We start from the raw sequence: 16,055 nt of genomic DNA, 5'->3' as shown, positions 1-16,055 counted from the left end.
ACTCCAGTGGACAGCTCATCAGGTTACAGGTTATCATTATTTGTGGGTGAGCAGGTCAAACAAACCCGTATTGTTTTGTGTTTTTTGTTATTGTAAAGTGTCCTTGGGTGTCTTGAAAGGCGCTTATAAATAAAATGTATTATTATTATTATTATTATAAACACCTTTTTCAATTAATGCTGTTTTCACTGTGTTGAATGAATTTCACTTCCATTTTCTAAACTACACAGATGATATCAGGTTTTATCATTGCTCGGCTACTATATACTTGTATATATCTATATTTATATTTATATTGCACTTATATTGGTTGGACTCACACTGATTGTTGTGTGATTGTTTCAACAATTTTATTAAAGCAACATGTTGATAAAAACAAGTCACAAGTCCTTTGAAACAATTTCTCTCATTGCAGAAGAGCTCAATATGGCTGCCATTTTAACGTGCGTGTACAACTCCTACTCATTTCCGTCAAGACAGGACATGTGCAGACAGGACACAGCTCAGATATTCAGATTTAAGTGTTTACATGACACTTGTGCGGAATGGCAAAAGTATAACACCGCCCCTGTGAATCTGAATGAAATGCCATTTGGATTCGGCCCGTTTATTTAATGAGGTGCTTACGGAGCATTTTCAGTCTGTTTGGTCAAGACACACATGAGAGGGCGGGTCTTGTCAAAAAATTCATACGGCTGACGACTTGAAGGCATGCTTATTCCTCGCTGATAGTCCCCATGAGGTTAATTTAAAAAAAACAAATAAATACATAAATACATAATAATAATAATCATAACAATAATAGTCGTCGGCTGTAATTTTTTTGAGTTTGGAATAATACTTGTATATGCGTAGATACACTTCTTGAAAAAACTCTGAGTCTCCCTTCCACCCTGGTGGTGTTCTGGATAAGTCATTCTGGGTAGACGGAAAAGCTGCTTGGAAGCCAAATACACACAGACGGCCTGGCAGGGTCCTTTCAATCGATAAGGACACACACCGCAGGCAAAGAACAGGTGTTGCAGGCTTTCTAAACCAAAGTCTCTGGTGAGGAGACTGTGTCATAATCTGTTTAGGAGAGGCGAGGATGAGGCGGGGAGTGAAAAAGCAGAGAGAGAAGCGATGAATGCAAGTGGAAGACATGAGGAGAGGAGAGTAAGTGTGGCATAAATGCCCCTTAGGAGAGCAGTGAGAACAGCAGTATTAAGGTGTAAGATTGTGATATCACACTTTGCAAGTTGGTAAAGTTTAGATTTAACAAGATTCACAAATGTTCTCAAAATATGATTTATCACGTTAAAATGTAGCCCCCCCCCACACTCATCCCCCCACACCCCCACGACACTTTGGATGAAAAAGAAGTCAGCAGTAGCAGCTCAAGGACACACCGGCGCACACACACGAACTGGTGTGTGCTGAGGCTCAGCGTAATCAGTGATGTGGTGAAAGAGGGTTCTCCACTCCAGCCATAAAACGGTGTTATTCTCTCCACTTAAGCTTGTTTCCAACATTTCCTGCCATGCTTATCCCTACTGGCTGATTGCAATCAGGAAGGAGAGGTGGAATGGAGGGGCAGAGGGGTGGAGGGGAGTGAACGACAGCAGGGGAGGAGAGATGGGGAAGAGGTAGAACAGGAGAAGAGAGAAGAGGAGAGGAGAGAGGGGACGAGGAGAGGACATGAAGGGAGTAAATAAATGGCCGAGGGTGAAGACAATAGCTACTCCATGCTTGACTTCCCAAGGAAATGGGACACTGTGATCTCAGCCATTCGAGGTTGGGAGGTGAACTTTTAAATTACCGCTAACTGACGGAGTGTCGAGAAGGGCCAAGTCGAGATCACCCCTGTATGACCATCTATTAAACACAATGATATAACACCAAAATTTGATTACTCTCTGTGATTGAGGATGACACTTTGAACATTCATGCGAAATACTGAGGTTTTTGTTGTTGTTGTTTTTTTTTTTTGCTTCAAGAGGTCATCTCTTACCGCAACACTGTAATCAGGCTGTGGTACAGTGGTGAGGAAACAAAGTTTATTGAAACCATCAGTAATTGTAATACATAATACAGAGTCACATTTTTTTTAGTCAGTAGTTGGAAAAGTATTTAGGCTGGTAAATAGGTACCTGTAAGTCAGTAGATAGGTGTGGAAATAAGTAAATACCGTACCAAGATGGAAGTAAATGAGGATGTGAATTGTTAAGTGTGTAAGCCTGAAGATACTGTCGGTAGGTCAGTAAGGAAATTAGTGCTTATGCGACACGGAAGCTGTGTAGGTCATTAGATCGGTATGTAAGTCAGTAAATCAGTCAGTCAGTGTATCAAACAGTCCATTGCTAATTAAGTAGGCACTTTGGCTATTGCCTTATGTGGCTAGGCACCATGGCTTATTGTATCGATCTCCAAACTCAAAATAACAATTTAGCACTCTAACTTGGAACCAAATAAATAACATTGCTGACAGTGATATTTAAGATACGAAAATATAATTTTGACACCGTAGGCTCCTCCTGCTAGCTGACTTATGCAGAAACATAATTAATTTCAGTTTTTTTGGACCTGTGCGCATAATTTTCTCTCGAAACAATTTAACTTTATTTCCAGTTTCTAATTTTTTTTACCCTCCACTGTCATATGGTTTCAACAGACTTGTGAAAAGTGTACGGTACCACCAAAGCACTTATTGCGCTGTTTCACGACTGCATTTCACAGTGGCTTAGTAGTTAGCATGGCTTCGCTGTCTTTTCTCTCCTTGCTCGGTCCATCACATGCTTAGGTCCGTGCCCTCCTTTAGTGACAACAAAACTTGCTAGAAGTGTTGCTATTTTACCATGGAGACGAGGATTTGTGGGAAGTAAATATGCTACATTGAAGGACAGTGTTTAGCCACGCTAGCTAACTCGCACTAGGTATTCCCTTGGGAGGTCCTGAGGTTGGTTTTTGGTTGGTTGGTTGGTTGGTTTTTGGTGTGTGCCTGTGTGTGTACTACACACACAGGCACACACCCCTATTGCCTTCCTTTTTAAATTCATGCGCATACTGTCCAAGCGGCTTCTGTCACCCGAGCTTAAATAGAAATGATGAGCATAACACTGTAAAGCAGGATGCGGCAAAACGAGCGAAACAAATCTGGGAATGGATGCAGAGGCAACATGAATTACGTTTGCGACTTTGTTGGGGAGAAAGGAGAAAAAAACTTTTCGAAAGAGCAAAGCAAAGCAGAGTGGAGGTGTTAAATTATTCAAATGTTTCATCTGCGCCACGCTGGTTGCGTAGGCTCGGCCTCTACAATATGCATGTAAGAAGACGTGATGAAAAAAGTCCATAAACAGTCGTGAAGTTTGCATGGGAATATTCGTGAAGTTTGCATGGGAATATTCGGGAATGCAGGATGGGAGAGAAGGGCAAAGTCGACAAGTGACTTTGACTTTAGACATTCATGCGCACAACCTCAATCGTATATACATCTGAGGACGATCCAATGTGATCCGGAAAAGAGCCCGCAAGAGAAAAAAGAGTGCAGATTAAGCAGGAGATAAGGAGAAAAGCGAGAGAAAAACAGGGCTGACTAAAAGAGAGATATATGAATAAGGGAAGGGGAAATGTTGAGATTCCTGCCATTGTGAGTGTTTGTGTGCACGATGACGAGTGAAAGAACGGGGGACTCAACAAAGACTAAACACAAATAGACGTGGGACAAAAACGCGACGGTTCACTTTCTTCTCAAGTGCCAGGAGAAAAAAAGTATATGCATTTCAAAAAGCCAAATTTCCACTGCCTACTGTGTCAATGTGGCGCATTACATGGGGGTATTTATGTGTCAGCTTTTGCTTAGCCTGAGAAGATTTCTTGCCTGTGATATTCAAAGTCTGATTCTTAAAGGAAACCTTACAAGAGTGTCTTTTTTTTCTTTTCTCCAAACTGTGCTGCTGTATCAGAGGTAAGCTGGTTGAATATTGATGAGAATTTTAAAGACTCGCCCTCTCTCTTCCTAGAAGAAACGACATACAACAAAGTAAGACTTAGCAAAACAATTGAAAAGTTTTCTTCAAGCAAGCAGAAACATTTTGACAAAAGTAAAACACTATGGAAGGTTGGTGAGATGTGTCGAGCATTCAGCTTGTAACGCTGTCAATGATTTAAATTGTGTGGAATTGATTGTTCATAATTTGGTTCAGAATAATTGACTTCCATATCAGATATATTTTATTCCAGGCACACTCACTCTAGGAAATCTAGACTGGGGCAACGAGTACGCAACGTTGATTTATCACTATTTTTCTCTGTTGCCAATCCATTAAATTCAGTTAAATGGTCAACCCTTCTGAGTGATGAGTTCAAGCTTCTGATGATCAAACTTCGATAACGTTTTGGAAAATCCGCTTCACCTGAGGTAATTGGGAGGGGAAAAGAAATGAGGACCGGTGACCAAATTGTTAAAAATGGGAGTCCACTCAAGAGCAAACCCACTGATGGCCTCGCAGAAAATTTCTCCATTCAAACATACCGTTTAGTGAACCTATCCTGAATATCCCCTCTGGAGATAGATAAGGGATCTTCTCATGGAGGATTATCGTCAACTTTTAAAGCAAAACAGCTTGATCATCACGTATCATATGGCAGGGCTCGGAGCTAGGGAATAGCTGCTTTAGTTTAAGCCAAATATCTGAAAAGCTCTGAAATCGTATTTTAGTTTACAAAACAACAACAACAAAAAGGTAATGTTGAAGACATGCAGTACCAGAATCCAACAGAGGGGCCACAGCTGCGTACTGCAAGCCTCCCTGCTTCGAAGAACTGTTTCCTTGTTCAAGCATAATCAAATGAATATCAGAAAGTCTGTTTCATCAAAGCAGGTCAGAATGCGCAGCTGACAAAACGACTGAAATAAAAATGGTTGTCACCGATGATGTTTCAAGTTTGTGAATCTCACTTGAAAAAGGTGAATGACAACTTGACATTATTGAGCCGCCGAATGTATTTGAGCGAGTGAGAGTGTGAGATTGCTCCATTAAAGGGGTGGATAAATTCATACCTTTAATGAATCAATCTAAAATCTTAACCTTCACTTCCCCGCAGTGCTTTTTCTGTTTTATGATGGCGATCATTTGAAAAGTTGCATTTGAAAGTCATCCTTGAGAAACAGTGTCCTCAACTGTTTAAAAAAAAAAGAGACTTTTTTTTCCTTTTCTTTTCATGGCCCCACGTTTTGTCTTGTTTGACATGTCAAAGAAATCCATACGAGGCAAGACAAAAGTGGAGCCAAATCAGTAATGACATGGAAACCTTCACATGGCCCCTTTTCTGGCCTGCTTCCTGGCCTCAATGTGGGAATGTAGGAATACACTAAAACTAGAACGGTGTCAATTTGACTGCTCTTAGTGTCGACTATATATTCATAATATTGGAAAAAAAATTAATCAAACTCCACAAAAAGGGGAGAAAATACAACATAACTATGTCGTTACACGAGTAATTTTCTGATGGATCCACGTTGAGTGTGACAGCGCACACAGTTGCGGCATTATCCCACTTCACGAGGTGGTCGATAAAAAACACTTTGTTGAAGTTGTTATCTGACCGACGGCGACCTGTTGCAGCAGCTCCAACTTACTTTCTTGGAACGTATTTCCCTCTTGTTTACGATGCTTCGCCTACAACCCCGACGAGCTACTGCCTTGCCTCTAACAAGAGATATCTGGCTTACTCCCAGCAAAGAATGTATCTCGGAGATGTGAACAGGAGAAAGAGGCGGCACTCAAAGTAAAGTCAAATGAGACAGGACTGGGACGGGCGATTTGAACCATTCCTTTGATAGATCATAACGGGGAAAGTGAGGTCGATTGCCAACAAACAAATAAACGGCAGTGAGGAAACTGCAGTTGTTTGTTTCCATCAACCATCAGCCGCTACATTCAACGCGAGTGATTTCAGCCTCCCGGCGCCTTCACACTGGCCGGAAGAGGCTTTAATCATGTTCCTGTCACTCATCTACGAACAGCTTAACACTACATTAATCAGTACCAGACCTTTTCAGACCCTTTTTTAATCTATGTCTTGAAAAAGAAAAAAATCAAAACTGTTTTAAAAAATGTAAATAAGTACATGGAACTGAACGTGTAGAGTCTACAAAGACATATAAATACGTTGCCCTATTTTCATAGACAGCCGCATGTGCATTTGGCGTAAAAAAACTGCCGCATCTTCATTTTGTTGCCAGGGCAAGTCTACTTCATCATGTTTGAGAATTTGGCAGACCGGGCGGCGCTAAGCTTGCAATACATTTCGACGGACAAGAGGGTGTTTTCTATTAGACTTCTTCCCCCGGAACACCTGACAATTTGGTGATAGAAAGTGGAGGAGACTTTAGACCAGATGAAATCAGGTTTAAGTTGTGGCGCAGGTGGTGCAATGCGATTTTGGTAGATTTGATCCAGGCGCAGGCGGACAGATTCTGTGCGCCACTGATGCATTGTTGTTATCATCTTTAATATAGTTTTAACACCCCATGCCGGTGGCACAACTGGTGTGTGTGTCCAAGTAGCCACTTCACAGCGGCCAATTTGACATCATCTGCAAATGGAGGTTTTCTTGCAGTTCCTTATAAATCTCCTGCACGGACTCCAGGGAGTGAGTCCGTTATGTTTCCGCCATGAATTTAAAGGGAATGAGAGGAGTCGCTTGGATTGGCCGTCTTAAATCGGCTGTGTTCAGTCCTTCAAAGCGCAATGAATAACGGAAATATCAAGCACCAACAGACTGCTGGTGGACCAGCAGCTGGCCAAAAAGGATTTTGACAGTTTGGTTTAAAGACCAAGAAGAGAGGAACTAGAAGAAGTGTTTCAATGTCACCGACTGGTTTTATGTTTTTAAAGAGATATATCATTATGTAAAAGGAATATTTTTTTTAGGAGTAGTATTAGTCATAGTAGGAATAATATTATGTGCTCTGATCATTTTTTAAATTTACATTAAGCATTTTATTCAGCTACGTTTTTTTTTTTTTTTAATGCTCGACAAATGAAATTGAGTTGAATTGAGAGTTACGCCTCTAATGCAGCGATTTTGTGGGAACTCTGTCAAAGAGGCTTACTTGTCACCTGATTTTCCCCTCAATGAGAAAATCATGCAGTTGAGCTAGATAATTGATTCCTTTTCTTCATTGAGTGATGGCATCCAGGGAGGCGCCGAGTAAAGCAGCGAGGCCTCATTGATTGTATGTATTTATCCCTCGCTGGTCAGCAGTATGGCTTGTTGATGTGCATTGGAGGTCATTCTCTGTATTGAATCCCCATTGATCTCCTCTTTAGAGCCTCCTGACACACTCAGAGCTCCATTATGACAATGATCACACTCAAGTGTACACCGATAAACATGCATGCGCAATCATGAATAGGATTGGAATAGGATAACTACATTACACACGCGTGATGCACACGATCGCACATTTTTACAGCGCTGATCGGTATAAACCAAGTTTGATGCCGCTTTTCTCTGTAATTCTCTCTGCTGACCTCCCCTTAACTGCATGTAAGTGCATGTGTTAATTCAGACAACATTTAATAAGACATACAGCCAGACTGTCTTGAAGACTACATTGAAAGGGTTGAGAGAAGATTAAACTTGGAAAATAGTACTTATGGTCTCAGGCTTACACAATTATGTGTCCAGAGGAGAGAAGAGTTGGTTCAAACATCACATTACGACAGAGTATAAAAAGACCTCTCAACTTGATGCAACTTGAGCACAAACTCTCACAAAAACAACCTGGTTCGTCTGGTCATCCATCCGATTAGATGAGTAACGTATGCATGGATATTTTAAACCAAACAGCTGCATATTAATATTTGCCTGTTTGTTTTGTTAGCTAAACTTTGAACCAACAGAGACTGAACCTCTTCCCACACCAGAGCCCAAAACAATGTATTGTGCGTAGGTGGCTCATTGTCAGTGGTGTCTGGTAGCAATAAGACAACAAATCAATCACGCGAATCGAACAGCTGCTTTGTTGCACCAAAATGAGTGAATAGGAAATAAAATGTGATATAACAATAACACTGTACATTATCTGGAATGTGAATGCAAAAGCAGTTGGTACTACAGAAGCCTACAAGAAGGAGCTAACATCACATGAGTCATAGCTGCATCGATTAACATTATGCACATGTAAATATTTGACTCAAGTGTTTTTGAAACAATGACTATAATTCTCACTGTCAATCTATTTCTTTAGTCTCCTAATTGCAGCTAAATCACTGGACAACATGAATTTAGTAATACTTCAGTAAACGTTTTCACTTAGGGCTTGAATCGTATCGCTAACAATTGTGCGCTAAATGTTGTTATTGTTAGCATGCTAATACTCACAATTAAAACGATACTAGTATACCATTATATGGAAGGGTTGAAACGTCATTGTGGAGTAAACAGTGTTGACTGGGCTATATCGTTCAAACATACTGCAAAGTCGTTCGAATGTCTTGGTAAATTGTTCAAACACACAAACAATGTTGTTTGAATGTATCGATAAATTACTTGGAATGTATTGGTAAAGTTGTTCGCACGTATCGGTAAAACGTTGGGTAAATGCTAAAAATATTAATGCCACGGGGTCTTGACTTGCACAAGTGTGAATGGTGCACTGCAGTCACTTCACAGCTGGACAGGATGAAGCTTACTAATTATCATGACTGATAATCAAATCGGTCATCATTGTTTACAGAAAATGCTGCAAATTCTGAATGTTGTTTTCTGCATCATTAAATTGTTAGTGTCAAAAAGCAAAAGTAATAGGAATATCCTTCAGTTTTTAACAGTTCCACGCTTCTGTACAATTCCATGTAGTATGACGAAAAAAATGCTATGTTTTTACCAGTTGGCTTACATTTTACCAATACGTTGGAACTACTTTATAAATACGGTCGAACCATTTTGTAGGACGTTCAAACGACTTCGCAGTACGATTGAATGACATAGCCAAGTCAAAATTGTTTACACCACATTAACAGGTATACGATTCAGATTCAGAAAACTTTATTTATCCCCGTGGCGCAATTAGATTGCGTATTACTTTGTTTTTAGAGGTAAATTCTGAAAATATTTTTCAATGTTAGCGTATGGTACGGTCAGCAAAGGGTAGCGTTGCCGCAGATTGAAGAAGTCCGGGGGGGTATCATAATTTTTGTTAGCTCACAGTGAATACGGACTGACTACCATTATCACTCCCCCTACATCAAAAAAAGAAAATACTGCACTTCCGTATGTCACTGTACTATATAATATCACTCATCATTTGACATCTGAGCTATAATCGAGCACTTTCAAGGTGTTGAGTTGTTTCATGAGCCTTGTTAACCACACAAAGATCAGCAAAACATGCATATTTTCTTTCAACTAGCTTTTTGATTCGGATCAAAGAAGGCAGTGGTATCCAACTTTAAAAGTATTCATGTTTTTTCTTTAATCACTAAAAATGCAGATACCACGAATGGGGTGATGGAGGGAGTCATAATTTAGAACTATTTATGCACAGATGGTGATTTTTTCTTTCCCATCCTCTTTATGGTATTTTTCAGAATGTCATTATTGGCATCAGATTAGTGAATGTGAGTATCCCATATGTCACAACAGAAAACGCAATTGGCATTAAAATTATTAGAGTCATTACAAAAATGCCAAGGTACTACAATTATTAAGAAAATAAGACAGCCTTCCCACTGACTAATTTCTCATCGGATGTACAATACCTTGGTATAATGATGAAAGCTCAGCACGGAAAGTGCTGGAATTTGGATTTGGAACTCACCGTTGTTGCCGAAGTCGAGTGAGTACTTGACCACATGATAGTTATTCCATACGTAGAGGAGGTTGTCTCTTGGGTTGTAATCCACTGCAGCGATGTACTGATATGAGTTGGGGAACGGGATGTTTATGCTCGTCTCTTTGCTCTTGTCTGTGTTGTACATGTAGTCAATCTTATTCCCAGTCCCTTCGTTGTCATCATCTTCATAGACAGTCTTGACGACGTACAGAACGCCGCAGATCATGAAGGCATTGGAAGCGGAGCGTTTGTCATAGCTGGTGTCCCAGGAGCCTTCGATGCGTAGGGTGTAAGGGTTTAGCTGGCTCACCACAACGCGCCCGTTGTTCTGCTCGGTTGCATAGATCACCCAGAGTCCGTTCTCATCCACCGCCAAGTCAATGTCCGACTTGCCCCCCCAGCGGTAAGGGGAGGTGTCATGATAGTTAGCATTGGCAATGATGGCCTCACCGCTTTTGATACGTGTGCGGAGATCAAACTTGACAATGTTGCGCGTGCGCTCTTTGTTGAAGAACAGCGCGCCGTCATAAACGACAAAGCCGGTGCCGTCCACACGATGCGGCAGTTTGTATGTCGTGGTTGGCCGGCCTGCAATGAAGTCTTCCTTGGATGAGTACTCAGTTAATGTGTCTGTGCGGTACGGTGTCCAGGGCATGTAGTAAATCTTGTCTGAGGCCTGCAGTGGGTCCTTGCACCAGGCGCCGGATTGGTGGTCGGATTCAAAGAGATGTTCACTTTGGTACACTCCTCGCAGAATCCCCGGGCAGAGAAACACTAAAGGATGAATAACACCATATTTACATTATGGGTTTTATTTAGTTTTTTTTTAATTGACCCATAAAATGTACAATGTCAACGAGCGTGACTTTTTACAATTAATTTTACGTTGGGGTTCAACTTGGCTGAGATTGTGTTGTGATGAGCCGCTATGATTGCAGAGCACAGCAACAGATAATACCAGCATATTGTAGCGAGGACAAAATGGGCACATTTGCTCACCCCCCCCCCCCCCCCCAATCCCTCCCCACTTTCTCCAAGTCCCACTTTCCCTCCCATCCCAACTCCTCATTAGTTGCATGGTTCTTTCTTCCTGCCTTTCTCCTTCTGTCAAGTATTTTTTTCCCTCCCTGCTGTTTCTGCAATTGCTGCGACAATTAATTTCCCGCTCTGTGTTTGGTATTCCCATCTTGGAATACTGAGGTCATGTTTTATGAGCAATGTGGGCGATGCAGTGAATTGTGGGTGGTCAAGTGTGTCCAGAGTCATCGGGACTTCAGTAACTTGAATGGTGTCCCCTTTGTACACACAGACTATAAAGTACAGTAGATGGAAACCAGAACCAGAAAAAGACAAGCTAGCTGCTCATTGTGGTTTTCCAGTTCTTCTCGAAAATATGATTCCAGATCGTATGCAACCGACTGGGAATATTAATTGAACTCTGATTGGGTATTCAAAGCACTGGCGTCATTTTCATATCACACAGGAAGAATGTGAAATATTAAATGTCAAAGCAATCCTCTATTCATTGGGCTCATCATAAAAATGTGCTTGACCCTTGGAGGGTTTAGTTAAGTGACGTTCTACCCGATACCATGGAATAATATGAAGTGCATCTAATGAGAACCAGTGTTTCAAAATTGCCTCGACATGCTGAGATCAGGCTGTCTTAATATCAATATACCCACAATGACAATGAGATGGATGGGTTTTGACCATAAGGCCCACAATGCTATTTAAGAACATGGACTGCGCATGTTGGGCTTACCTTTTTGTTCCACCTCTGCCGGGGCCATTGATGAAAGTTGAACAGACAGGGAAAAGAAATAAAAAAGAAAGAAAGAAAGAAGGACAAGAGACAAAAATTGATTAATGAAGCAATAATAAGGAAATCGCGATTAATAATAAAATCTCCAATCTTTATAATCGTCGTCATATTTCATCCTAACCTTGTGAAAATGCAAGGAGGCTCTCCATGTGGCATGTCTAATAAGATTACACAAAGGAGGCGGCTGTGCTACAACCTGGAAGTGATCTGACAGCTCTCATGTGTTATGCTCTCACATATTTGAGATACAGTGTCCCTGAGTGCCTCAGACACTCACCGACAAAGGAGTGTTATTTGTACAAATGCTTGCGACAGTGTGGTGATAATGTCCATCAATTGGTCAAAACAGGAATGGAATGTGAAGAAAAAAATCCCAATGCATTTCAATGGCTATCAAGCGTATGCAGATTTTCACGAATCGCGGGCCGGCCTGGTCCCTCCCCCCAGCAAACAGCTGGGGAGGTAATATTTTACCTAGTTGCACAATCTGATATTATTTTTTCGAGGTGTAAAAACAGAGACGTCAATTTGGGCAGAAAAATATATGTGTTCAGAGACATTTATTTGTTCAAGTGGAAAAGACAGGAGGCAACAAATAACGGGATCTGTTCGTGCGGAGAATTTGAGGATATATGCCAGATTCAAGAAATGTTATTTATAGTGGAGAATAGGACCATGCAGAAAAATGAAATGAACTGCGGATGTAATGTAATGATGCGGATTTAATGTAAACGAATGCAACAGAGTAACGCAAAACCGCTAAAGTGATGTCGATTTCTGGGATTCCATTTCAGTGGACCAACTGATATGGAAGCGTTAAAAACCGTCTGCGGAGCACGACGGGTGAATTGATGCTCACCTCACCTCTGCCGTGTGTGTGTGTGTGTGTGTGTGTGTGTGTGTGTGTGTGTGTGTGTGTGTGTGTGTGTGATTGTTCAGATGTTTGGGATCACGCTGATTGCGCTGCTTTGCTCCATTCCCAACAAACCAATTCCCTCTCCGTTATATTCAAAGCACTCCCCTCAGAGCTCTCTTTGGCTGAGGGTTATTCACGTCGCCCCCTCAGTGAAATGTGCACACTTGCTCAGAGCCTTTAAAACATATGAATTCCATTCCACCTTCGTCCCTTGGGGGGGATGAGTGGCTTGTGAACAGAGCAGAAACCTAATCCTGCAAGCAGTTCCCCTTGTGTCTTTCAAGACCGTTAGCTACCTGCTGAAAGGAACTGCTCCCCAGAGAGTAGAAGAGGAACGGAGGCAGGGAAGATGCTTTCAAGGTATAATATTTGGAAGGACTTTGGGACCCTTTTTTTTTTTTATCATACGAGGGTCCGACGTTTCTATTTCTGTCCATGATGTATGTTGTTTAACACATTAAAGTCAAAACTCATCAGCACCCACAGACACGCGTGACGCACAGAAACATATGGAGACACACACGCACATATGCAACCATTAAATCCCTAGCTCATGAAAAATGCATGGACACTGGTGCGGCTTAGCACAACTTCTGATGGAGATGGAAACTTGAAACAACCGTTTTTGTGTGTGAAAGAGAGAACGAGAGAGAGAGAGAGAGAGAGAAAACTGTCAACCATGAATAAAGGCAGTTCATTGTGAGATCCCGGTCAATGTCGACTTTGTCTGGATGAAAGTATTTTCTTTAGAAATAGGTAAGGATGAATATGTTTCACTGTCAAACCATCACGCCAACATGATTACTGTAATTTCCGGCCTATAAGCCGCGACTTTTTGTCACAAGCTTTCTACTCTGCGTCTTGAAGCGGCCTATATATTGATTTTTATAATGGCCGCTAGGGGGCGTCCAAGCATAAAAGGTAAGAATGAGACAAGTTGATATACATGTGTCGAGGAAGACGCTGTCATCTTGAAAACAATCGGCCATGAGAGGGCACATTTCACCTGTTTTGGGCTGCAGTGCATTCACCAAGGATTACTCCCGAAAGACATTGTCGTGAAAGTTGACATGAAAGCGTCGATGGTTGAAAGTCGAATGAAGAAAAGGTTGACCGAGTGCAAGTGAGGATTTTTTTCCATAGAAAAAAAAAAACATTACTTGAAATAGTGGCGCGTTACAGTCTTTCTTCGTAAATATCTCATTTTACAATGTGGGCACTTGCGGCTTATAGACAGGTGAGGCTTATGTGTGTACAAAATGCTTATTCCTTTAAAAATGTAGAGGGTGTGGCTTATAATCAGGGGCGCTCTATAGTCCGGAAAGTACGGTAAACCTCGAGCTGTTCAGGCAATTGTTTTTTTTGTTTTAACATAAAGAAAAATGTGTTTGTTTGTTTTGTTTTTTTGTATTTCATTGAAAATGAAATCGTTATTTACAATAAGTAAGTTTTCAGACTCCAATTCACTTCTTTTGAAGCAGCATTTGCTGAAGTTACACTATTTGGTCTTTTTGAGAAAGCGTTGCAAACAAAAATAGGACAAAAAGCCAAAAATAAAGCAAAACGCACCACCGGGGGGGAAATCAATGCAGGCCTCCAGTGGCATTTGACTTCTGAAGTTCCACTTTCTTCTTGAAGGGACAAAGCCGATGATATATGCAAAAAGAGGTGTGGGGTGATGGAATGACAAATATCACACACTCTCGGATGCCCATATAACACTTGCTGGTCGCATCCTGCAGATGGGAACTGAGACAGCGAACAAGGACTTCAATTCAACCGAGCTTCTTTCGTAGCCTTCAAAACGTGAGAAATGTACTTGCTCCAAGGTTGCATTGCACAAATGAAAATAGAGCGACAGCAACAAGTGTAGCAAATGCCATAGCAAATGTCACACAAATGCCGTTCAATTTGTATCTCTCTTTCTTGTGTTCCCACATGAGCGGAACCGTCATTCAGTGGGCTCATTGCAGGACAATTTCTAGATATCCTGACTTGTAATTTCAAGGAAAAGGTGGCAAAACTGGATCCACTTTATCATGCAATTGACTGTTAAGAATTTTATATCTGAGTGTTTGTGTAGTGTGTGAGTGCGTTTGTGTGTGTAACTGATTGTTGATTCAAAAGCAATTAAGGCAAAATTGGAGCGCATTAGTTGGATGCAGCTAGCACAGGCATGTTTGATTCTGGTTTGTAGCTAAAGAAAACACTTGATGTCGTCATCTATGGAAAGTTCCGCTCCAACTGCACCTGCTATGGCACAGCTTCTTTGGACAACATTGTTCTGCTTAAAATTGGAATTGAAACAGGAGTTCAGAACATTGAGAAAGAAAATACAGTAATAATAAAAAATAATTATCAATTTACAGATATTGAGTGGACTGACCTATTGGGGGCTGCACACACCTCTCACCGCACTGTCTTGTGACTGCACAAAAAAGTTGCTTTGCACTTGTCGATAAAAATGATCCAATGGTAATTAGCTCTCCTTTAACCACATTGAAAAAAACCCCATGAAAAATACTGACTGCCGTTTTGGAAACAGCATGGTAATTTTAGTTTTAATCAGCATAAAAATCTCATTCAACATTGTTTGTTTTTCAATTAATTCACCAGTGTTATTATTTGTAAATTTGATACAGCTCTTGGGTTGCATAAGCCGGCTGGAGCACTTCATTTTGTAGTCCGGAAGGTCTGTATTAGTTTGAAGTGGTGATCTAATTAAATTTTTTTTATTTTTTTAATGGGGCCAAAAGAATAGAATTTAAAAAAACAATGTTATGATAAATTGTAAAATAATTCTAATGTTTGTAGAATGTTGTTGCGTAGAAGAAATGCTTGGTTTATTTATGCAGTACCATTCCTCTTTTCTTTTTCCTTCCACTCACACACACGCACACACACACACACGCACAGACAAAGTAATGTTCAGCTTACTTTGCAGCGGTGTGAAGATAATTACCATTTTTATTGAAAACGTATGCTTTATTAAGGATGTATCGGACTGGGCAAAGAGACAGCGTGCATGTCCGCGCGCGCATGTAATGTGTGTGTCCCCGACGTGTACGTGTATTAGTGTGTTTTGTGGGTGTGTGTGCCTCCGCAGACGAGTGGTGACAGAAGCCTTACCACGATTATCTCTAATCTCCAATCAGCCTGCTATAGACCAAGGTCAATTACGGGCATTTTTTGCTTTCTTTCTTTTTTTTTTTGGTCGTTCTTACTTCATTATTATCTCATTTCTTTTCTCGGCCTACTCCTCCTCACCTGACATTGTGCCATCTCATTCCCTGCGTTTCGACAATTTCTTCCATCCCAGAGACTGTCCACCTCTCCACGCGTCTTTTATCAGTTAATTCCCTATTTCTGCTCTTTGTCTGCTGGCCTTGTCTAACCTATTTCTCTCTATCGCTGTTTCGGCTGTCACTCTGCCTCCTTCGCTCTCCTTCTGTTCCTTTGGTTCCTTTTCCATCTTCCCTCGCATGGTCTTG

At 41.1% G+C, this 16,055-nt stretch overlaps 1 protein-coding gene across 7 annotated transcripts in view; it reads right to left on the bottom strand.

The window, feature by feature from the left end:
• Window positions 1–16,055, bottom strand: part of adgrl3.1 (adhesion G protein-coupled receptor L3.1) — a 150,569-nt gene that overhangs the window by 63,455 nt on the left and 71,059 nt on the right. For 6 of the 7 annotated variants that reach the window (XM_086119553.1, XM_086119555.1, XM_086119554.1 and 3 more), the window contains exons 1-2: window positions 11,589–11,653; window positions 9,809–10,597 (exon numbers count right to left, since the gene is read on the bottom strand). In XM_086119553.1, the coding sequence (XP_085975679.1) occupies window positions 9,809–10,597; window positions 11,589–11,616 (817 nt within the window). In that variant the 5' untranslated portion in view covers window positions 11,617–11,653. Of the gene's footprint in view, window positions 1–9,808; window positions 10,598–11,588; window positions 11,654–16,055 lie in introns of those variants that run through there. The other variant, XM_086119558.1, reaches the window with a different exon arrangement.

This window comes from Hippocampus guttulatus, chromosome 9 (assembly GCF_054856545.1).
Source record: "Hippocampus guttulatus isolate MCC_2025c chromosome 9, RoL_Hgut_1.0, whole genome shotgun sequence".
In the NCBI taxonomy this organism is placed as follows: Eukaryota; Metazoa; Chordata; class Actinopteri; order Syngnathiformes; family Syngnathidae; genus Hippocampus; species Hippocampus guttulatus.
This window is presented reverse-complemented; position numbering and strand designations above follow the sequence as displayed.